Consider the following 22101-nt stretch of genomic DNA (forward strand, 5'->3'; position numbering starts at 1 on the left):
ATGATTTCTGTGTCCAGGATGACACAGAACTCTCAGGATGGAGTCAGACCCTCTCCCATGGCTGAGCTCACCTAGTGCTGAGTCAGCTGCTCCTGGCTTTAGACGAATACCAGGTTCCTTATTTCTCTATGGGTCACAAGGGAAAAGATCATTTAAAAGACTAAATTAATGTGTCCTTTTCCTTAGATGTCCTAATTGTCCCATTTCTAAGAACAAAAATTCAAGTTCTATTCATAAACAGTAAAAATTGTATACTCACATCTGCCTCAATCCTGGACCTCTAAACTGGGCCTGATCACCCAGGTACTATAACCCAGCTGTGCAAGGGAATGAGTCAGGTAGGTTGCCGGTTGTGCCAGACCAGTGCCTTAAAGATGCTGCAGCATGGGGAGGTCCGGGGCATCTCTCCCCATGCCACGACCCGAGCAACTCTGTTTTACCTATTTTGTGTTAGCTGTTAAAGAAATGGCTAAGCATGTTTGAAGAACTACAGTTCTAGGCACTTTCTCAAAAAGCTGCCACCCTGCTCCTTGCCTGATCCTCATCTATTCTTGGTGATCTCATCTCAGGGTAGGCTACCTGTGACTCCACTCTACCTGTGACTCCACTCTAGTGATTGCCTCAGCCCCTGTCTCTGCCAGGGGACTCTCCTCCAGTGTCGTGGGCTGTGACCTTCCTAGAGTGTCTAGTCTTGCCTACTCCTACTATGATACCTCCCTCTAGTCTTAGATAAGGAAGACTTTCTACTCTGGATCCTGGTCTTGCTGAATCCTACCCTCTACTTAACAAATAAGGCAGCAGGATGTAGAGAAGCTGTTTCTAAATATTAGAGCCTGTAAAGAGACAGATGCAGAATCCTCATCGTGGCTTTTGGGAGAAGCCAACGCAAAGAATATAGGAACGATCAAAAATGGATAAGAAGGCAGAAATAACCCCTGAGAGTTTCAGTGACGTATGATTCGTGGGTATAGGGAAAATGGAGCCTCATGTGGTCCTGAGATCATGTGGCTGCACATTTTTAGGTCATTTTTTTCTGCCAGACAATAGCATTAGTACAGATGCTTGGAGTGCATGCCTTCATTTAATAAGCTTGGTCTAATTTAGTACAAACTTCTCTTAATAAAGTCTGCGTTGAAATTATACTGAATCCCTAGTGTGTCTGCCGCTGGAAGAAAGAGGCATATGCTCACATAGTCTGCCTTACATTCAGGTCGCATTTTCCAAGGAGTTCTTCATGAAGCTCCAGTCCTACAGGATCCCCTTTCACAAAGAGGCCAAGGTCAAGTTGGGGAAATAGGATAAGCCATTCCCAAACCACCATATTTGAGAGTCACAGTGCATGTTCACTTATTAAAGGCTCTCAAAAGCACTCCAGGAAAGCAATGTGTTTGACTTTGATTCAAGTTCCTCAATCTTATGCAGCCATAGAACTCACTCTGTGAAACATCTTATTGGAGTTACTAATGCAGTTCTTCCTATTAGGTCAAGAGTTTGCAAGGGGCAAGGGCTAGCCGCTCTGAGAGATCCTCTCCTCTGCTTTCCTCAACTTCAGGATCTATAGAAGGCTGATAATTAATGTCTGTTAAATTTTAACCTATTCTTGAGGCTATTTTGACAAAGGTATGTGGCCCATGTTCTGGCACACACAGAGGTAACTAAAAAGATGTCTCCTAACACTGTCTATATTAAAAATCAAGAAAAAATTGTTTTAGGTCCTAGAGTCAATTTGACATGGCGGCACATCTGGTTTGAAGATGATAGAGATTAAAATCAAGTTTAAAGTTCAGTGAATCATATCTGGAAACAGTATCACTGTTTCCTACTGCTGCTTATTTGCTCTAGGTCTTTGAAGTCAGCATCTTCCTTTCTCAGGCCCTTAGTTCCTTCACGTGAAAAACAAAACAACATTCTGGATGATAAATGAAAGCCCTTCCAACTCCATGAATTTGGGTTCTCAACCCCAGAGAGCTGACATTTGTAGTCATGGCTAAGTTGTATGTTTCGTTCACTGTAATGCTATATAAATATGTGCTGGAAAGCCTGCAGAGGTGGATTCATAAAAATGAAAGGGTTGAGAAAGCCTGCTGGGAGTGTGCCATGGCCAGCCATGATGACAGATCATCTGTCCCCACAAGCCACCTGCAGCCTACAGCTGTGTGAGCATCCCCCGGGATTGTCTGGACAGAGTTTTAAAGCTGTACTTATAGGGGTCTATTACACACTTCACTTTGTCTTTGCATTCCGTAGGTACCTACATCACTGAAATGAGGAAATGAGAGAAAGCAAGATTTCAGATGGTCTCGTTATTTGCATTGCTTAAAATTGACACCCAAGCATCCATGAAATTGTGTTCATCAAGGGGCATCCCCAGGAACCAGCCATACACAGAGCAGCATCCAACCCCAGCAAGAGGATACATGGTCCCCAGTCCTTTCCATGAGTTTCTCAGATTAAATAGCTATGGGAATGGCAACCAGAAAGACCAGCAGGATCCTGAACACACTTTGAACAGGAAGAGACTTAGCGTGTTCACACTACATAGATGCGTGCATATTTTTACCTCAAAATATACTTAGAAGAGAGTGGACATACTGGTTCAAAAGCTGTATTTATCGTGTGTGAGCATGATAAAAGGAATCTGGGGGAATGAGTGTGTAGCTCTTCACTTCTGATGCAAACTCCAACTCAGAATAAGATAGGCTACATTAAATTGTATTTGCTAAACACAACTGTTTTTTAAGACTACCATGTATTCCAGCAACCTTGACACCAGTTTCTGGGAGTTGCTGCTGAAGCCATTCTGTATCCACAGAGCCCAGTATAATTGAACATTTTCCCCCAGCACTGAGTCAGTCCCAACCCATCCCCCTCCAAGAAATTCCCCCTTGAGCCCTCCCAGCCACATCTCATTGTCTGGCATGTAGGCCAAAGGCTTGGGAGCAAGCAACACCTGAGTTTGAATCTTGGCTTCACTCATTTCTGGTTATGTGGCTTTGGTCAAATTACCTAACTTTGAAAACCTCATCTATAAAAGTTTTAAGTGTGGCAGATAAGAATCTCAATGCACAAATTTAAACATTGTCTTTTTCACATCCAGCCTGGTTTCAGTTCAAGCCCCCAGTCCACCTGAGTGGGGGAGATTTAACTGCTGCTAATTTACATTTCTTCCATTTCTGTAGGGTGCTGGCTGATTGCAGGGAGATTTGTGTAGTGCTAGAGTTTTCAGCAGGGCCTCCAGGAACCTTTCCATGGATTGTGGAAATTGTGCCCACCTGTTTTGATTCTCAGTCACTAATGGTCTGTCAGAACTGGCAGCTGTCTTGGGATCGCCTTACTTAGGGGCACACAAATATTTCTGCTGCTTCTCATTCTTCCTCTGTAGGAACATCCGTGGTCCATCTGCCCAGCTGTACCGGGCCAGCATTCCTCGCTGGCATCACACACACTGCCAGGGCTCAGTCCAGGAAGCAGGCTTCAGGTGTCTCCGCTCTGTACCTCGGATGTCTTCTCTGTTTCCCTGCCACAGCCACACCCACCCCCATGTCTGGGGTTTCCTTTACGACTCTGGGGGGAGGCCAGATTCTCTTCTTCTGTGTTTCCCCAAAGGTTAATCTATACCCAGATCTCCTCCACCCTCCTCATGGTTTAGGCTTCTGGAAACCACACCAAGCAGAGACTCAGCTCCAGGCCCCTTCTACTCTTCTCTCTGCCATGACCCTCCCTGTGACAATGAGCTCAAAGCCAGGCTGTATTTAGATGGAAGGTAAGGTAGAAGAAACAACTAGGGAAAAAGTAAAAGAACAGAAGCTAAGACTTCAAACATACTATCCCTCTGCTTAAGGATTAAATAAAATAGCATGTGAAAGAACTTGTCATGTTTCAAGGGCCTAACAAATGATGGTTATTTTTTTCCCTCTTACCTGTTGGACACATTGCCTATATCAATTGTTTGGAAATGAATCATATCCTGCCTTAGAACATCTATCATACTGGCAATTTACTCATATTTTTATTTTATTTTTGGTGTCTATATGTTATTCTCTCAAATAAATGTAAGCTCCTGAAGACCATGGTTCACATCTTAAATTAACTGAATCTAACAGAAGGCTAGTCATACAGAAAATGCTTTAAAAATGGGTGCAGATCTAGCATCAGAAATCCAAAATCATGTTTGCAAACATTTAAGGAAGATTCTTTATGGAAAAAATGAGGTTATTTTAAGATGATTCATAAGCATGTTTATGTCTAATTGTTAACCAACAGAGGAGTCACGTGGCCTATGCAGACACCCTAGATATTCAAAGGAAAGATTTTTTCAATGCATCTTTTATTTTTTTTAAATCCTGCTTCACAACCACCCGAGTGGAAATATATTTCAAATTTTATACTGGCCTCCTATTGAAAAATGCTCATTGAATCAATTTCCTGGAGCCTTGTCACTGAAAAATAGAGTGCATCACACATCTGATATTCTTGAGTCAAAAATATAGAACATGAGTGTATTTTGCTGAGAGAAGATGGCTTGTAGGAAACTGTCTTAGCATTCAAGACAGTCACAAAGTTTGGCCTTTGAGGCTAAAGCTGCTGAGTGATCAGTTGAAGAGGGCTACAGTATAGATCCTAATGGGCTTTCTCTCAGTCTCATTCTTGGCCTGGTTGCCTGGCACCACCAGGAAACCTCGGCTGGTCCTGTGCATGGATGGATATATTCACATTATAGGAACATACGCTTTACCACTTCCTACCGGTGTGGCTTTTGGTCACCTACTTCCCCTCTCTAAGCCTAAATTTGTTCATCTATCACTATAGAATGAGTATCTACCTCCCAGCAGTTTTAGGAAAATTCCATGAGATGATGTATGCTGAGGATGTCACATGGTGTTGGGTACATATTGTATGCCCAGTAAATGATAGTAGTTGTTGTTGGATTTGCTGTTCCAAGGAGGAGGAGGCTAAGAAGAGATCACCAACTGGATGCCCTGGAGAGGGGCAGCTCCACTATTCACACACAGGCTCACACCCTCCGCCTGCAGATCAACAGAGATGCCCCTTTGCTGGGACAGGAACATGCTAATGGCTTGAAGGAGCACTTTATGCATGGCGGCACTGAGGATTTAAATCAGAAGACCCCAGTTAGTGTCCCCATAGCCATGGGCCATCTCAACTAATTCCTCAAAGCCAAATCTGTTTAGAGCTTTTTGTAAACTGAGCACCTCAAAAGAAACGTATCCTTTATATTCAAAGTGAAGATGCTTTGGGTGGCAAGTAACAACACTGTTGGTCAAAATGGCTCAAACCATAAAGATGGATGAGTGGCACTCCAGGCTGAGAACATCCCAAGGCAGAGCAGGGAGCAGGGCAGCTCACGCTCTGCTCTTCCCTGCTGGGGCTCTCCTGGCACTGCCCTTCTCCATGCAGGGCCTTGGTCATCACCAGTCTGCTGGCAAGATAGCTGCAACAGCTGGCCTCCCATCTTCCCAGAACTGAGTCCAGGAAAGAGAGCAAGAGTTTGTTCCAGAAACTTTCAGAAGAGGAAAAATGGACGCTTTTTATACAGAGGTGGACAATCAACTTATTTCATGGTACTGGCCTCAATTTGTTCTCATGATTCTTCTGGATCAATTCCTGTGGCTTATTGAATGCCAGGTGATGGCTTCATCCTGGGTCCCAGGTCCACCCCTCAATCAATAGCGGGTGCAGTAGGGATGGAATAATCTAATTAGCTTGAACTAAAGAGAGTCTGTCTCTGGAACTCAAGTCAATACCCTAAACTTTAGGGCTGCCTTTGCAAGAAGGAAGGAGTGAGATGGATAATGGAAAGACAACCAGTGCCCACCAACTCTGCTGATATTCAACTCACCATCTCCTTCAATTCAAGCAAACAATTACAATACGTCTGCTATGTGCCAGGCATGGTGCAGGATGCCAGGAAATTGCAAGATGCCCAGTGTTGTTGACAGGAATAAATGAGCCGACTTATGCAAAGTGCCTGTTGCAGCACTCAGCCCCTAACACTTGCTCAGTATTATCTTCATTAAAATGAATAATGCATGAGTGATCCCTGCCATCCAGGAGGGAAAGACTCAAACTAATAAATTATAACAGTGTGCACAGAGTGACAAGAGTAAGCCTGCAGGTGGCACAAAGGATAGAGATCACAAGAGGAGGGCTCAAGAGGCCCAACCCCACAAGAAGCTATAGCCCAGTGGTTCTTAACCTTGACTTCACATTCAATTCACCTGAGAAGGTTTTAAAACTCCCCATACCAGTTAAGTCAGAATCCCTGGGAATGTGACCCAGCACCAGGCATCAGTTTGTCTTTTTAAGGATCCCCAAATGATTAAAATGTGTAGCCAAGGCTAAAAACCACCATATTTTAGGCTACTGAGGACATAAACACCTACATGCAAACCATTAGCTAACAATGCCAGGTGGTGAGGGGTATGTTAAAATTAACGTTCCAAGGCTCAGGGTGGGGAGGGGGCAGGCTCCAGGCAGGGAGAGGGTATGCAGGGAAGGGGACTCAGGGATAAAGGGAGACACATGGTGGGCAGAGGGGGATCATGGAGGGTTTCCATGAGCATCAGGAAACAGGAGGCTTACCGGGCCTTGAAGAACTGTGAGATTTGCCTAATCTAAGCTATGTAGGGGTGGTGTCTCAGTGTAAAGAGGAATGGGTTTAAGCAAAGACATATGGGCAGACGTGGAAAGTATATGGATCTAGATTCAAACAGGAGAGAGAAAACTGTAATTTCAACAGAAAAACCTTTTTAAAAATTATAAATATGGGGATTGGAGTAACATAGGATTAGTGGGTAAGAACTCTAAAGAGAACTCTAAAGAAAATAGGAATAGAATATGTAAGGACCATCCACTACCCTCAGGGCTGAAGTACAGCACCCCAGAAAAAGCCAGCCCACCCTCAAGCTGAGGTCTAGACTTGGTTGGCACAGCGTAACTTGAAGAATAGCAGAGAAGTTGCTGGGGTGTCATGTGTTGGAAATCTGGCCTGTAGGGAGCCAGAGAAGACTATCACAGAAGGTGTCTCACTGGAGCACATTCCGTTAGCAACTGCTGGCAGCAAAGAGGGCTGGGGAAGCTGCTGGCCAGGTGTTGCAAGAGCCAGGCATTGGGGAAGCTGAAGGAGCCACCAAGAGAGCCCAGGAGAACCTGGAGGCAAAACCCAGAAGTGTGCCCTAGGAGCAAACAGAAGCCCAGAGAGCTTATGAAACCTTCCCAGGAAACTAGCAAAGCTAGAATTCAACTCAGGCCCATCTTTTCTATGTGTTGTTCTTCTGTGAACAAACAGTAGTACAAGATCCAGGCTGGGAAGGTTGCTCAGAGATGGAAGGAGCCTGTGCTCAGTAAAGTCAGTGAGGAAGGTCTCCTAGGGGAGGTGAGGCTTCAAATGGACCTCAGAGATCCGATTTGGAAAAACAGGGAGAAAAGAGGAGGGAGTGGATTCCAAGCTGGCATTGCAACACAAGCACTTGGAACACTTGCCCACAGGTAAAAGTGGACCTGAGCTCCCATAGGACTCAGCACAACCAGGAGGGAGTATGACCGAAAACAGAAAGCAGGCAATGAGAAGAAAGCCAAAGATAGAAGCACAGGAATCAGGGAAGTCCTCTTATGTCAAAGGCCTTGAATTTAAGCACATGTGAAATCAACACATTGTGAGAAAGCCAGAGCTCATAAATGCAGCATTTCTAGTACTCCTCAGTCGCATGCCAAGCTCTCAGTGGAATGTAGGGAAGCAAACGCCAGCTTTGAGTTCAGACCAGAACTAGAGCTCCAGCTCCAGTGTTTAGCTCTATGTCCTGGGGCAAGTACCTTAATGTTTTTGAGTCTCAGGGCTCTGCACCTGCCAGGTGAAAACAATGCCACCACATCCTTGCAGGCTGATTCAGATGAAGTCCCTGGCAGAGAGACTGGCACGAGGCAGACCTGGAGTTTAATCAATGACAGCTTCCTTCTCCCTATTTTCACTCACTAGAGCCCTCCAGTCTCCTAAGACAGTGTGCCCTTGAAAATAACCTTTAAAATTCAGAAATGCCAGGATTTCTAAATCTGGTGCAACCAGGGAATGCCAGGGTATTCGCAGCATGTAACTTCTTACTGAGATTCTGGCTATTGTGTTCATCACTCAGAAGGAAAAGCTCAGGTTCAGGGGACAGTCAAGGTGTCTTCGGCTGCATGGGCAAGTGGTGCCTTGAGGTGCTGTTTCCTACCCAGTCTCCACAGGGCAAATGATGCTGTTTGTTTTTTCAGGAGGAGAAGTCACCAAACCGCGGTTTGCTCAGTTCTTTCATGGAAGCCTGGCCAGTCTCACTATCCGCCCTGGCAAAATGGAAAGCCAGAAGGTGATCTCCTGCCTGCAGGCCTGCAAGGAAGGGCTGGATATTAATTCCTTGGAAAGCCTTGGCCAAGGAATAAAGGTAAGGCAGGAGCTGGCATCACCCCCAATAAGACAGTGATTCATGATGCCCAGCCTGCGCAGTGCCAGTACGCGCCGGGAAATGGAGCTTCCTGGAACGTTACACAGAAATGAGTCCATGGCAAAGGTGCAGCCACAAGATGGGGGGTGCCAGGGGGAGATTAGTAACCACGACTTCCACAATGGACTTCTGCTGCCATCTTCCGAAACTCCTAGATCAAGCCCTTGTGTATGTCAGTCCACTACACAAAAGCAGGCACATGTTCAATATCCACCTGGAGGAAGTTATTGTATTTCATTTGTGCGTTAGTTGGCTGCTCTGTTGTTTATTTGGCTAAAGGAACTGAAGGATACAAGGATGCATTTCAAAAGCATAAAAAGTAAACACAAACTTAGGACCTTATAAAATACAAATTAAAAAGGAAAGTGAAAACCTGGGTGGGGTAGAATTAGAAAGCAGGTATGGAGGTCATTCTGTCTTACATTGTTGCTTCAAGGCCCAAGAAACATGGGCTGGCGTGGTGGCTCATGGCTCACACCTATAGTCCCAGCACTTTGGGAGGCTGAGGCAGATGGATTACAAGGTCAGGAGTTTGAGACCAGCCGGACCAACATGGTGAAACCTCATCTGTACTAAAAATACAAAAATTAGCCAGGCATGGTGGCATGCACCTGTAATCCCAGCTACTCAGGAGGCTCGGGCAGGACAATCATTTGAACCCAGGAGGCAGAGGTTGAGGTGAGCCAAGATTGCACCACTGCATGCGAGCCTGGGCAATAAAGCGAGACTCCGTCTTAAAAAAAAAAAAAGAAGAAGAAGAAGAAGAAGAAGAAAAAACAAGAGTTCATGATTGTTATTGTTTACACAAAACAATTTTTTGCATGATTTGTATTGTTTATGCAAAATAGAAATATTCAAGCGATCTCAGAGAAGCAAAGCTTCTCATGACTGAAGCTTCTCTCATTTTCTCACTTGAGAGAAGCTCCTCCTGAAGGGGGCAGGGAGGGATGTGACTGACTGTGGCCTCAGCAAGCACCTCGACAGCCAGGGTCACTTTCTAACTTCACCTGGACTTACAGAGTGAGCACATGTTGGTGCCGGCCCATGAGGTCCTGAATAAAGAGCAGAGCCAATATCACTGTAGTTCCCACTCAATCATAGTGGACCCCAGTGTGAAAAGACAATCCCTTGGCCTCCTCTGGAAGTTGGAACAGACCAGCCCGTGCCTCCTGGAGCCCAGGACAGCCCCATGAAGCCCCAGCAGCTGTGAGGATTTCTGTCCTTGGTCATTTCCCCAGAGAATGTGACAGAAGCTGAGGTTTCTCAGCTGGCCTAACATCCCTGACCCAGCACTGCCCATGGGCAGCTCTGCTCTGCCCTGGGCCTGCCACTCCCGGACAGGGAGTCATCACTCCAACAGAAATTTCCAGATCAGTAGCCTACTGCGAGTCACGCTCTGGTGCTGGGTACCCTTGGAAAAGCTGGTGGTCTGAGAATCTTCTTTAAATTGTAGCCACTTCCATAATCATTCCATGGACATGCTAGTATTCTGTTATAGGCTGGGTTCTGAGATGTGAAAAGAAATGGCCTGAGGAACTCTGTGACCCAAGCAGACATTTGTAATCCAGTCGATGACTACCACAATGATTATGAACATTAACATTTACTGAGGGTCTCCCAAGTGTCAGTCACTATTTGTTCTAAACGTTTTATGGGTATTGATTCCCAGAACACTCTCATGATAAAGGTACCGTAAATACTCCCATTTTGTACATGAGGAATGAAAGACTGAAGGAGGTGGGAACTTGCGTAGGATCCCAGAGTTAGTGATGAGTAGATTCAGTCCCACTCCAGAGATCCAGAACCTTGGAGAATGGCAGTCCGGGAAGGCTCCTTGGATGAGGAGATGAGGCCTGAGTAGAATGTTGAAGAACAGGTAGGAACCAGCTAGGAAAAAGGCAGGGGTGGAGAGGGGATGGGAAAGAGCGAAGTCATTCCAGGCAGATCCAAAAGTGTGAGTGATGAGAGAGGGCTGAGGAATAGCACATTATTCACTAGAACTTCAACAAAGCCAGTGTTATGAGTCCCAAACTGAAGGAGGAAAAAGGTGGAAAGTGCCAGAGAGGTAGGTAGAGGCCACATCAGAGGCCACCTATTAACCATGTTTAGGTGTTTACGTTTTTTTTCTTTTTTCTTTCAACAATGGGGAGCCACTGAAGACTCTGAAGACTCAGGCAAGGAAGCATGATCTCAGCATATGTGGGGTTTAGGATGCTCACTCTGGAGACTGGGGAAGATGGGAGGAGTACAAAAGTCATGGCAAGGCAAGATTGACTTTCCAGAACAACATTTAGCATGGATTAGATACACATAGTTGCTCTCAATAGCTAATCACTTGTCATTGCGCAAGCTCAAAAGACCATCTCATATGGGAAAGGCCAGTCTTGACGTACTGTTTGTGTTGCTTCCTTAGAGTTTTGTCAACCCAGTGATGCAAAAATCTATCCTCCTAGTGTCTTCTCTTTTTTTTATTCTAAATTTACTCTTTGCATCTGCATAGATCTTCTCTGCTCTGAACTGTTCCAGGCAGGCACAGTTTCAGGGTACTGGGCACCATAGAGCAAAAACACAAAGATGCTGGGCTCAAAAGTCATGCCTTTTTAAAATTATAAATTTAAGAACCATAGCAATTTCTACAGAGTCATCATAGCCTATGAAAAGAAGAGGTGCTAAAATAAGTGGCACAAAAAACTGTGGAGACTGAGGAGGCTAATCTGACTTTTCAGGACACTCCCCGTTTATAACCAAGTCACTGCAAATGATCCTCTTCCATTCCTAGGGTGTGGCTGGTAAGAACTAGAGCACCGTTTGAGAAGTTAATAAGATGCCCAATTTACAGAGCACCCACTGGGGGCTATTTTATGCTCATTATCCCTACCTCTCACAACAAATTAAATACTATGACCCCATTTCAAAACTAAGGGGACTGGGGCTCAGGGATTTGTCCAAAATCAGTTCATGCTCTTTCTTCCATACCAGCAACTCAGATTAGAAGACATTCTTCAAATCATTAAAACAAATGTCCTTCCTTTCCTGCCTCCCTTTACCCCTCATGTCATTTCTGAATAATGACTATTATTTTATTTGCCAGTTACTGCCCTCCTCCCACCTCTCTGGCTGGTCGAGGGAAGTGAGGCCCTTTTGTGATTACGGAAATTCTGTCTGCTCACAGGGACCAGCCCATGTTTCTTGCTTTACCTGTCTTCTGAATCATGCCTATTTATGAATATTTCTCCAGCATGGCTAGAGTCCTAAAATGGTTTAGTGGCTGCTGTATTGTATCCGTATAAGATACTGTGGAATCACCACATTCCTGAGTAATACTCTGTTCTGATTTACATAGCACAACCCCTGCCAATTTGTCATCTCCGTCATGCGGAAGAGTGGGAAAGAGCAAGAACTTTAGAACTAGACACTCCTAGGTTCAGATCACTGCAGGAGGAAAAAGGTTGAAGGTGCCAGAGAGTTAGGTAGAGGCCACATCAGAGGCCACCTAGTAATCACGTTTAGGTGTTTATGTCTTTTTCTGTCAACTAATTATTTATTAGCTGGGTTACCTTGCGCAAGACACATTAATCCTTTAAGCCCAAATCTCTTGTGTATAAAATAATATCATTTATCTTGTAGTGATGTTGTAAGAATTATATATCTAAATATATATTTATCTATATATAATATATATTATATATTTAAGTATATATTATATATTTTAGTATATACATAATATATCCTAGCAAACCTAAAAGACTCTCAACAAATCACAGTTCCCTTTTGTGACAGAAGAACTTCTAAAGTGGCAAATCTTCATCTGGCCCCACTCACAGAAATGGTTCAGCTGAATCTGTAAGTCAGAAAAATCAGAGTCCAAATTTTGGCTCTGTTATTTACTTAATATGGACCATGGGCAGGCAGGTGTCAGAGGGAGCAGCAGGGTTCCTGTCAGGTCACAGCCAGCCTGCTCTCAAGGATCAGGCCAGGGCTTTGATCAGGGACTTCCCTGATGGTCCAGCCTGCTGGGATGCTGGAGATGCCAGTCAAACCTCTAAGAAAAGTCCCCAATAAGAAGACCATTCTGCAAGGGCTGTCTAGCACCTTCTTGGCTCAATGAAAGGCTATGGTCACAGCACAGATACCCAAGGGCGAGTGAGCAATGTCACCCTTTGCTGGGGCCCCTAGCATGCCACCATCTCCTGCCCTGGTACAGATGCAAGTACAATCAGGTCCCCTGTTTAATCAGACACCCACTCACAGAGCTGGGAATACCACAGTTTAAAAAAAAAACCACCACCACCACCCAAAACCTGCTCTGGAGGTTTTATTGACCCTGCAAGAACTATGCTGCTGGCTAGGCCAGTGCCCACCTTCATGCTCTGTGACAGACCTCCCAATGCTGTGGCACAGACCAGAGTATTAACTGGAAATCCAACACACTCTCTCTCCTGGTCTCTTTCCATGTGGCTGCAGAGAGATGGTGCCCTCTGCTGATTGCCACAGGATACTGCTTATCCGTCCCTCTAGAAGAACCTCTTGATTTTCCTATGCAGCCCTCATGTGAGGCTCAGAGACCAGCCTCCACTGCAGACCTGTCATCTACCTCATGCTTTTCATGTGCTAGACCCTGCAGAGATGCCGAGGAAGTCAGTAGCCCCTGCCCTTGAGGTGCTCACAATCTGCTGGAGGATGCAGACAGACAGACACACAGATAGTAACAGCACAAGACTCTCCTACAGGAGGATGGTGCAGGGGACAAGGCTGGAGAAGAGGGGCAGAAAAACCTTTTAAAACACAGATGGTATTTGTAGAACAAGGACCTTGAGTCTTCTCAAATCTGAAACTGATGACTTGTGAATACTTCAGAACTAATCATGACTCACTAGCGTGAGGCAGCTCCAGGGATAAGCACTCTAAGCTGGTGAGGCCTTCCAGGCAAGAGAGATGCCAACTCAGACACTGACTGTGGCATCAACCATGCATATGCCTGGGGGCTCCAGGATCTAGCCCCAGAGGGTGGTGCTTATGGCCAGATGTCACGGCTCAGAGAGACAGCGCTCCTCAGGACTTGGAAGGACAGAAGAGAATTGTGTCACAAGGACACAAGAGCAGTGAAGGCTGGGGCACAAAGACTCAGTGCTGGCATAATTAAAATAGTAAGAATGATCATTCAAACTATCATATATTTAATATCTTGTAAGTGCTAGAAACTTTATATATATATATATGTGTGTGTGTATATATATACGTATATATATATACACGTGTATATATATATATATATACGTATATATATAATTTCATTTAAGACCCACACAGGTAGATATTAATTTCACCATTATTTAAATGAGGAAATGAAGTCTCAGAGGGGAAAGTAAATACTCCAAAGTGGTACTTTGTACTAGAACTGGAATATTACAGTCCACAAAGCCCATGCTCTTTTAAAGATGCCTTACGACCTTGGGGAAGTGAGAATCAGGCCTGGGAAGTGCTAAATTTTCTCAAACAGGCTAAGCTGTTACAGTAGCATATGATCCCCAAACCTCAAGCCTCACTGGCTTAACATGACAAGTTTAGTTTTCTCCTATACTCAGCTAGGGAGGTGGGGTGGGGTTTCTGTATAGAATGCTGCAAGCCACTGAAGTGGAGGAAAAAAAGAGGCTCGAGCATCTTACAGGGTTTTTCACTGCCTCAGCTCAGAAGTGCGACACCTCACTTCCTCTCCTGCCCATTGGCCAGAGATAGTCATGTGACTCTGGCCACCTGTGGCACAAGGTGGCTGAAAAGAGTAGCCTCCGCAATGCCTAGGAAGGAAAGGAGAACAGGGTTTAGTGAGTACTGATAATCACTCCCACAGAGCTTCACTAAAAAGACAAGTAAAAGAAAGAAGTCCCTTTGGGGAGTGACAGGAGATGATAGTGAGTACAATGTAGGCTGGAGACCCTTCACTCATTCATCTAACAGGGCATTTTAGAACACTAAGTCTAAGTTCTGGGATTCAGGGATAAGAGGCTCATTCAGAGGTAAGAGGATACAATCTCTGTGCTCATGGGCTACTGTCCACTGTACTATAATAGTGGTGTTACCATTTTGTAAGTGCTGTAGGAGAAAGGCACCAAAGCCCAGTGGGAACCAAAACGAGAGAAGCTGGGAGGCCTTATGAATAGGTAACAATGAAACACACATGTGATGATCAAAGGTGACAAAGATTGAGCTATCAATCCTATTGGCTAGGGGACACCATGTAAGGGATTTAGGTGGTTCAGTGTCACCAATAGTGCTCATGAGATATCCAACTCCTGTTTCAGTCCAGACACAGAACAGAACACCCTTATAAAGACATTCAAGTCAGATCAGGGAAAAGTTAATATACATTTTTCCTTAAACCTATGAAAAGATATACTCAGCTCCTCATACTAAGAAAAATATACATTAAAACTACACTAAGATGGCATTTATCATTTATCAGATTGGCAAAAGTCCTGACATCTGACGGCATACTGTGTTGCTGAGGAATTGAGAGAAGCTGCATTCATACCCTGGTGGAAGGAGTAAGCATTGATATAATCTCTAGCAATGAAGAAGTTGGCAACATTTATCCAAGTTAAAAGTGCATATACTCTTTGACCTAGCAATTTCACTTGTAGTGATGTATCCTACAGATGTGTTTGCACAAGATTATTTATTCTAACATTGTCAGTAAAAGATTAGAAATAACCCAAATGTCCATACTAGGAAACTGGTTTTAAAGATTACAGTTTATCTATACAATGGAATACTTATACAGCTACTAAAAAAGAATAAGGAAGCTTGTCATGTACTGATACAGAAAAAGCTCCAAGATATGAGCCAAGTAAAAAATAAAGTGTGATACATTATGTAATGAGATAGTTTTGATATAAGAAAGAAGAAAAATGGAAATCTATATTCACTGATTATATATTTATAAGAATGAGGATAACTGTCAGTATAAGCTAAGTTATGCTACAGTAACAAATTATTTAATATCTAAGTGGCTTATACAACAACATTTTATTTATTGCTCATGCTTCATGTCCATTATAGATTGGCTGCAGCTCTGATCCATACCTCCCTCACTGTGAGATGCAAGCTGATGGACCAGCCCCTAATGGAATGTTGCCAGTTTCATGGCAGAGAGAAAGAGATGTGGCAAACCATGAACTGGTTATTAAATCTTCCATAGGGTATGAACCAAACAATATTTCTGCCCACATTTAGCTGACCAAGCAAGTAACATGACCACTGCTGAGTGCAACAGGGCAAAAATGTATATCCTGCAGGGAAGGGTACCATAAGTCATATGATCAAGCTTATTAACAATAGGGCAGACATGTATAAGTCTCTCATGGGAGGGGAAGCAACTAATTGTGAACAATAATGCAATTTACCACTAAGAAACTAACATAATAGTGAGTACTTGTGGGATGTGACTGTGGAAACTGAGTGGATGGGAGATAGAAATAAGATAGCTACTTTTCACCTAGAACATGTGTACATTTGAACCATGTGAATATATTAACTATTCAAAAGAGTAAATAATTTTAAGTTAGGTAGCTACTTAAAAAAGATCCATGTCTCCCTTTCCTGTGCCATGAGCATTCAATATATAATCTGAATTCACAGATATGTTTCTGATATTTTATCGATAGCATTTCCTAATAATTCTTGCTCAGAAGTGTGTCAAAGTCAGTAATTCAGGGCAGTACAAAGGCAGTTTTCCCTGCCTCATTCCAAGAAGAGTAACTGTCATGGGGACATGGAGAGGGCAAGAGTCTATGTCCAGCTTGAGTACCCAAGTGACTCAGTGGGGAGAATCGCCACTACATGGCCTTTGGCAAGTGTGGGATACCAGGGACTTGGGATGAAATGGATAGATAACAGGGCTGCTGGCAGATGTGTAAGCAGCAGGTGAGTGCAACTCATGGGAAACCAGTGTGTAGCACTCAAAAAGCAAGACAAAAAATTAGATCTGAGAGAGAAAGAAAACCATTAACTGAAAAATGAGCTTGAAAGTTGGAAGCTCAGAAGATAGGGTGTGGGTCAGAAAATGGAGTACAAGATGAATTTGGGGAGCAGTTCAAGGTCAAAGACAAAGACAGTAAAAGGAGTCAACACGCAAGTTCTGAATGATCCAGACCACCCAGTAGCACAGAGCATGGGCCACTGTTCACCAAGGGCTGGGCTGTGAGAGCACCGTGGCTGGGTTTTCAATATTCAATCCTGTGGCTCAGACCGATATTACCAGGCACAGTTCCTGGAAAGACTTCATAGGAGAGGGCCACAAAGCCCACCAGAGAATAGGAGGAACTGCTTGAGAGTTTAAACACTATCATTTGTACACACAAATGGGTCACTGGCAGATGCTCTAGAGGTGTTTATGGTGACCTTTGGTGCCCTATATGGACAGGAAGTGCTCCCATAAAACCATGTACATCCTGACCATTCTCTTCCATGATGCTCACTTTTGTCTTCCAGTATCACTTCAACCCCTCGCAGTCCATCCTGGTGATGGAAGGTGATGACATTGGGAACATTAACCGTGCTCTCCAGAAAGTCTCCTACATCAACTCCAGGCAGTTCCCGACAGCGGGTGTGCGGCGCCTCAAAGTCTCCTCCAAAGTCCAGTGAGTGGACACTGATCAGCCTGGGGCCAACTGAGGCAGCAGGGTTGGTCCCTTGGGAATGTTCCCTTGCAAAATAGGATTTGCCTTTCTTCGGCTGTCCTCAACTTCTGCTATTCCTATGAGGATGCCTCAATGGATCTGTGTTCTTGTTTTCTTCTTAAGCAAGATGTTCTGTTGTTTTACCACCTTGAATCCACCTTTCTCATTTTATCCTGTTTCTTATCTAATGCCTTACTGCTTTCTATAAACTCTCAGAGAGCTGGGAATTTGAAGTGATCTGGGTATGGGTTTGAAATGTTCTGATTTAAGGGCACAGTGCCTGGTACATAGGAAGTGCTTGACAAATGTTTATTAAATTGAATTAAGTTAACCAACCCAGTTATGTAGAGTTCCTCAATCCTGTAGGTATGCCAGAAAAACAGAAGGCATGGTTCTTGTTTCCAGAGATCAGAGTTAAATTAGAGGATTACCGAAGGCTTTGGATAACTCACTCACTGACCTATCAAATCACTTCTCAGCCACAGTGGCTACCTTGGAGGGCTGCTAGGAGGGGGATCCCAGGAAAATTCCTGGAAGGTGGAGGTGCAGTCATGCGGCACCTAGAGTTGGAAGAAGGACTCAGAAAGAGCGGAACAAGGATGGGAAAGATGGGTCTGCTGACTGCCACATTGTTGGAGCCTGAGACAGGTGCCAGAAAAAAGCCTGTAGATGGTAGTTACATTCAATAGTTCTACAACAATGGAGGAGTGCTCCACCATTACAGGCTTAGGGGTAGGAAGCAGGTACCTCCAGGTCAGTGCCACATTAGAGTGAAGATGAGAGAACAAACTGGCCTATGTCCTGCTGAGACCAGCCTTCTGCAAACTGAAGAAAGGTGAGGAGTGCTGTGGGGCTGGCCTGGCACAAGCGGGAGAAAACTGGGAAGAGGAGGAGGCCACCACAGCTCCCACATTTCACCCACCCATAGAAAAGGATAGAGTAGCTCAGCATGGAATCCATCCAGACTATCCTTTCCTCGGGAACTTTCCCAAGGCATGTAAGGTGATGGCTGTCACCAGCTGAACCCCACCTAGCACTCCCAGAGCATCTGCCTGGCTCTGGGGTCCCCCAGTTTAACCTACATTTAGATGACCAGGGGAGAGGGCTAATGACATAATGCCCCCATGAGGTCTGACGAGAGGTTCAAATCAACCACTGTTTACTGAGCTCCAACCATGATGCAAGCTCTGGTCAGCTTCTTTTCTATACATGTCTGCATTTAATCCTTTACTGTAGGACAAAATTATTGTTGTCCCCATTGTATAGATGAAGAAACTGAGGTTCACAGGAGTCGAGTGCCTTGTCCACATTTACCCAGCCCAGAAGTGTCAGAACCAGGCCATGGATCCTTGTCTGTCTCAGACCTCACTCTTGTGGCCACACCATTTCTGCCTCCCAGATAATTGTGTGGCAGTGTATCAGGAGAAAGGAGGGTGAATATGATAGCACTTTGCTCTTACACCTAGAAAAGGCACACGTGTGTGATATCCACATAGAGTCATATCATATAAGCTGACGCAGGAGAGTTTAGCCCTGGGGTCTCAATTAGTAAGATGGCTGTAACCGACCAGGTAGACAACAATTTGCTTACCAAATACTAAAGCATATAACAAGCAGTTGCTATCTAATTAATGTTGCCATTGATTACTTTGTTAAAGGATAATGAAAGGTTTCATGGTTACGTGTTGCACGTATAGAAAATTCCCATTTCTCTCAGGAGCCAATTTTTCAAGTCCCTAGATCACTAGTGGTTTTGATTATAATGTGGCTTTAAATTTGAATGTCTGTTGACATCCTCAGAGACTCTTAGGCAGTCAGGATGCCTGGTTAAGAACTGGAGGTGGCAACCCTTTATTCCTGGCTGTATGACAGATGGTTTAATTGCTTGCTCATCAGTGCTATGACCGAGGCTGTTTTCCTAGGTGCTTTGGGGAAGACGTATGCATCAGTATCCCCGAGGTAGACGCCTATGTGATGGTCCTGCAGGCCATCGAGCCCCGGATCACCCTCCGGGGCACAGACCACTTCTGGAGACCTGCTGCTCAGTTTGAAAGTGCCAGGGGAGTGACCCTTTTTCCCGATATCAAGATTGTGAGCACCTTCGCCAAAACTGAGGCCCCCGGGGATGTGAAAACCACAGGTACAGGTGCATTTGAGTTTGTGGGGAAGGTGGACTTTAATTTTTTTACAGCCATGAAAACATACTTCAGAACAACAGCATTGTTCATGTAATGTATACATGGCATAAATGTATACATGGCAGCATAATGTATTATAGCAAAACAGACAAAGAGCTACAAACGAAAAGAATATGAGGGGAATGGATGGTTTAGCAATGAGGGATATGAGGTTGGAGGGAATGCATTTGTGCTAAGTGGTACGTGAAAAAATGCAAGACACAAAGTTACATAGTACTTACACATAGAGTGATCTCAACCATTTAAGAAAAAAAAAAAAAAAACATAGAAAAATGCCAAGAAGGACACACACCCTGTGCTAACAGGGTTATTCTATGCTAACGGTTATTCTTTGAGAAGCATAGTGAGAGCCAATTTGTTTCTGCTTCCCTTCCCTTTCTGCAATTGCAAAAATGTTCTATAGTGGGCATATATTATTCTGATAATCAGAAGAAAAGCTAAAGACATATGAAGAAAAAATATAGCTGCATCTTTATATATACACCATAAAAGTTAGGTCTCATTCAGTAATATTACTGTAAGCTCTCAGAAAACTTTTAAGTTGTTATTTCCAACAACTTCATTATTGGAAAGGTTTTTCAGTGAAAGAGGAGTAATTTGAATTATCTACCAAAGGAAAACAGTTACACTGAAAGCTATAGTATATGCTGCGGGAGGGTAGGAGAAGAGAAGGAAGGAAACCGGAAAAGGAGCAAGGGAGGGAGGGAAGAAAACCTCCCTTTTGTTACTCTGAGGGAGGGGGGAAATATAAATTTAAGAAGTGTCCTTTGCTTCCTCTTCCAAGAGAATATTTTCAACTCTCCCCTCCCCCTCCAAAAGCCACTGCTAATGATACGCTGGTGCCTCTGGTCCTGAGTCCCCGAAGAGCTGCTGTTCTAATAATCCTAATTACCTAGTGACTTAAACCACCCTGGTCCCTAGTGAATGGGGTACTCAAGAGACAGCCCTTCTTAGCTCATAAAAAATAGATGGTGTTTTACCACCTGTCCGGGCAGGGCAGTTCCCTAGTCACAGGCCAACGTGCATTAGGTTGTGTGATCCTCCCTTTTCCCCTGTTCTCATTTGTGGCTAAAATCAGACAGAAATAAAGAAAAGCCTCTGACTTCAGTGGTTGCGGGCCATGACCCAAGTGTCTGGATTTGCTACATCTGACACCAGCAAACAGGCAATGCAGGGAAGAGCAATTATCTGGGTTCACATTTCATCTTCTGTTTATGAGAGGTACAGGCAGAGCACATAGTCAAGTGTCCAAGGGCTATTATTAGTGCCTTTAAATTTTTACTCCTATTGTTGTTGGAATGGTCATGATTATGGATATCTTAAACAAGTAGGATAATGGCATTTGCCACCAGGCCTCAGTGACTGGCTTCAGCATCATCTGCTGCCCCCATTGACACTCTTTATGCTGTCAATACCAAAGACAGGAGGTTCCCCCAACATGCGCGCGCGCGCACACACACACACACACACACACACCCCTCCCTCACGCTCTGTTAGTTCACACCTCTGCTCTGCTCTTGGGCTAGAAGGTCCCTTTCCTTCCCTATCCCTTGATTCCTGGCAAATAACTCTGCCTTCAGCACCTGCCCAAGAAGGCTCTCCCACCACCACCATTCTGACACTCCCAACTGCTGGTGCTTCCCTCAGCACACATTTTTTAGCCCTTGGTGGTGATTTCCTGTTTATTACACCAGACCAGGAGACCCCGAGGGCTCATCCATGGCCGATTTGCCTCTGGGTCCCTGAACCGAGCACACTCCCTTCTACACAGTGGGAATCCAGGAAACTGCAGATGGAAGAGAATACCCATAGTGAGAGAGCCATGAGAAAATGGCAGCCGTGACACACTCCCTACCTCAGGGAGCTCTCAGTCAGCCACAGTGGGAGGTAGGAACAAGGGCAATATGACCAGACCTGACAAGAAGTCAACAAAAAGCCTGGAAACTGTGAGAAGGCCATTTGAAATAAAGATGCACATACAGCATTGCTAATTATAGACCCTGTCTTAAGCGTATGTTATTGTGCTTTTAGATTTTGCTGATTATACATGAAACCATTGTGATTGACAAGTATTTAAAAATTAAGATAAAGAAATTATATATAATAATATATAATATATACCTAGTGAGAGCAAAAATATTTTTGGTATCATTTAAAAACTTAAGGCCGGGCGCGGTGGCTCAAGCCTGTAATCCCAGCACTTTGGGAGGCCAAGACGGGTGGATCACGAGGTCAGGAGATCGAGACCATCCTGGCTAACATGGTGAAACACCGTCTCTACTAAAAAAAATACAAAAAACTAGCTGGGCGAGGTGGCGGGCGCCTGTAGTCCCAGCTACTCCGGAGGCTGAGGCAGGAGAATGGCGTGAACCCGGAAGGTGGAGCTTGCAGTGAGCTGAGATCACGCCACTGCACTCCAGCCTGGGCGACAGAGCGAGACTCCGTCTCAAAAAAATAATAATAAAATAAAATAAAAAATAAAAACTTAAAAGATAATTATTTAAAATAATCCATCTTTAGTGAATTTTTTAAATTTCTATTTTAATAAATGTTTTATAACAAAGTATATTTAGTCCACTTTATAAATAAATAAATATACTTAATTAAATTATCTCTCTTCACAAATTTTTCAGTAAAGGAGTGCAAGATCAAAACCACTTGAAGACAACTAGCCTATCATCAGTGAGATGGGGATAGTAATAGTACTCCCTTTAATGTCTATTAGGATTA

At 44.2% G+C, this 22101-nt stretch overlaps 1 protein-coding gene across 1 annotated transcript in view; it reads left to right on the forward strand.

The window, feature by feature from the left end:
• The window catches only part of CLSTN2 (calsyntenin 2), a 625300-nt gene that overhangs the window by 598169 nt on the left and 5030 nt on the right, over window positions 1-22101 (forward strand). Inside the window, exons 10-12 of the mRNA XM_010356587.2 lie at window positions 8272-8438; window positions 16986-17134; window positions 19096-19313. Of these exons, the coding sequence (XP_010354889.1) occupies window positions 8272-8438; window positions 16986-17134; window positions 19096-19313 (534 nt within the window). The remainder of the gene's footprint in view (window positions 1-8271; window positions 8439-16985; window positions 17135-19095; window positions 19314-22101) is intronic.

Source organism: Rhinopithecus roxellana, chromosome 1, assembly GCF_007565055.1.
Source record: "Rhinopithecus roxellana isolate Shanxi Qingling chromosome 1, ASM756505v1, whole genome shotgun sequence".
NCBI classification, from domain to species: Eukaryota; Metazoa; Chordata; class Mammalia; order Primates; family Cercopithecidae; genus Rhinopithecus; species Rhinopithecus roxellana.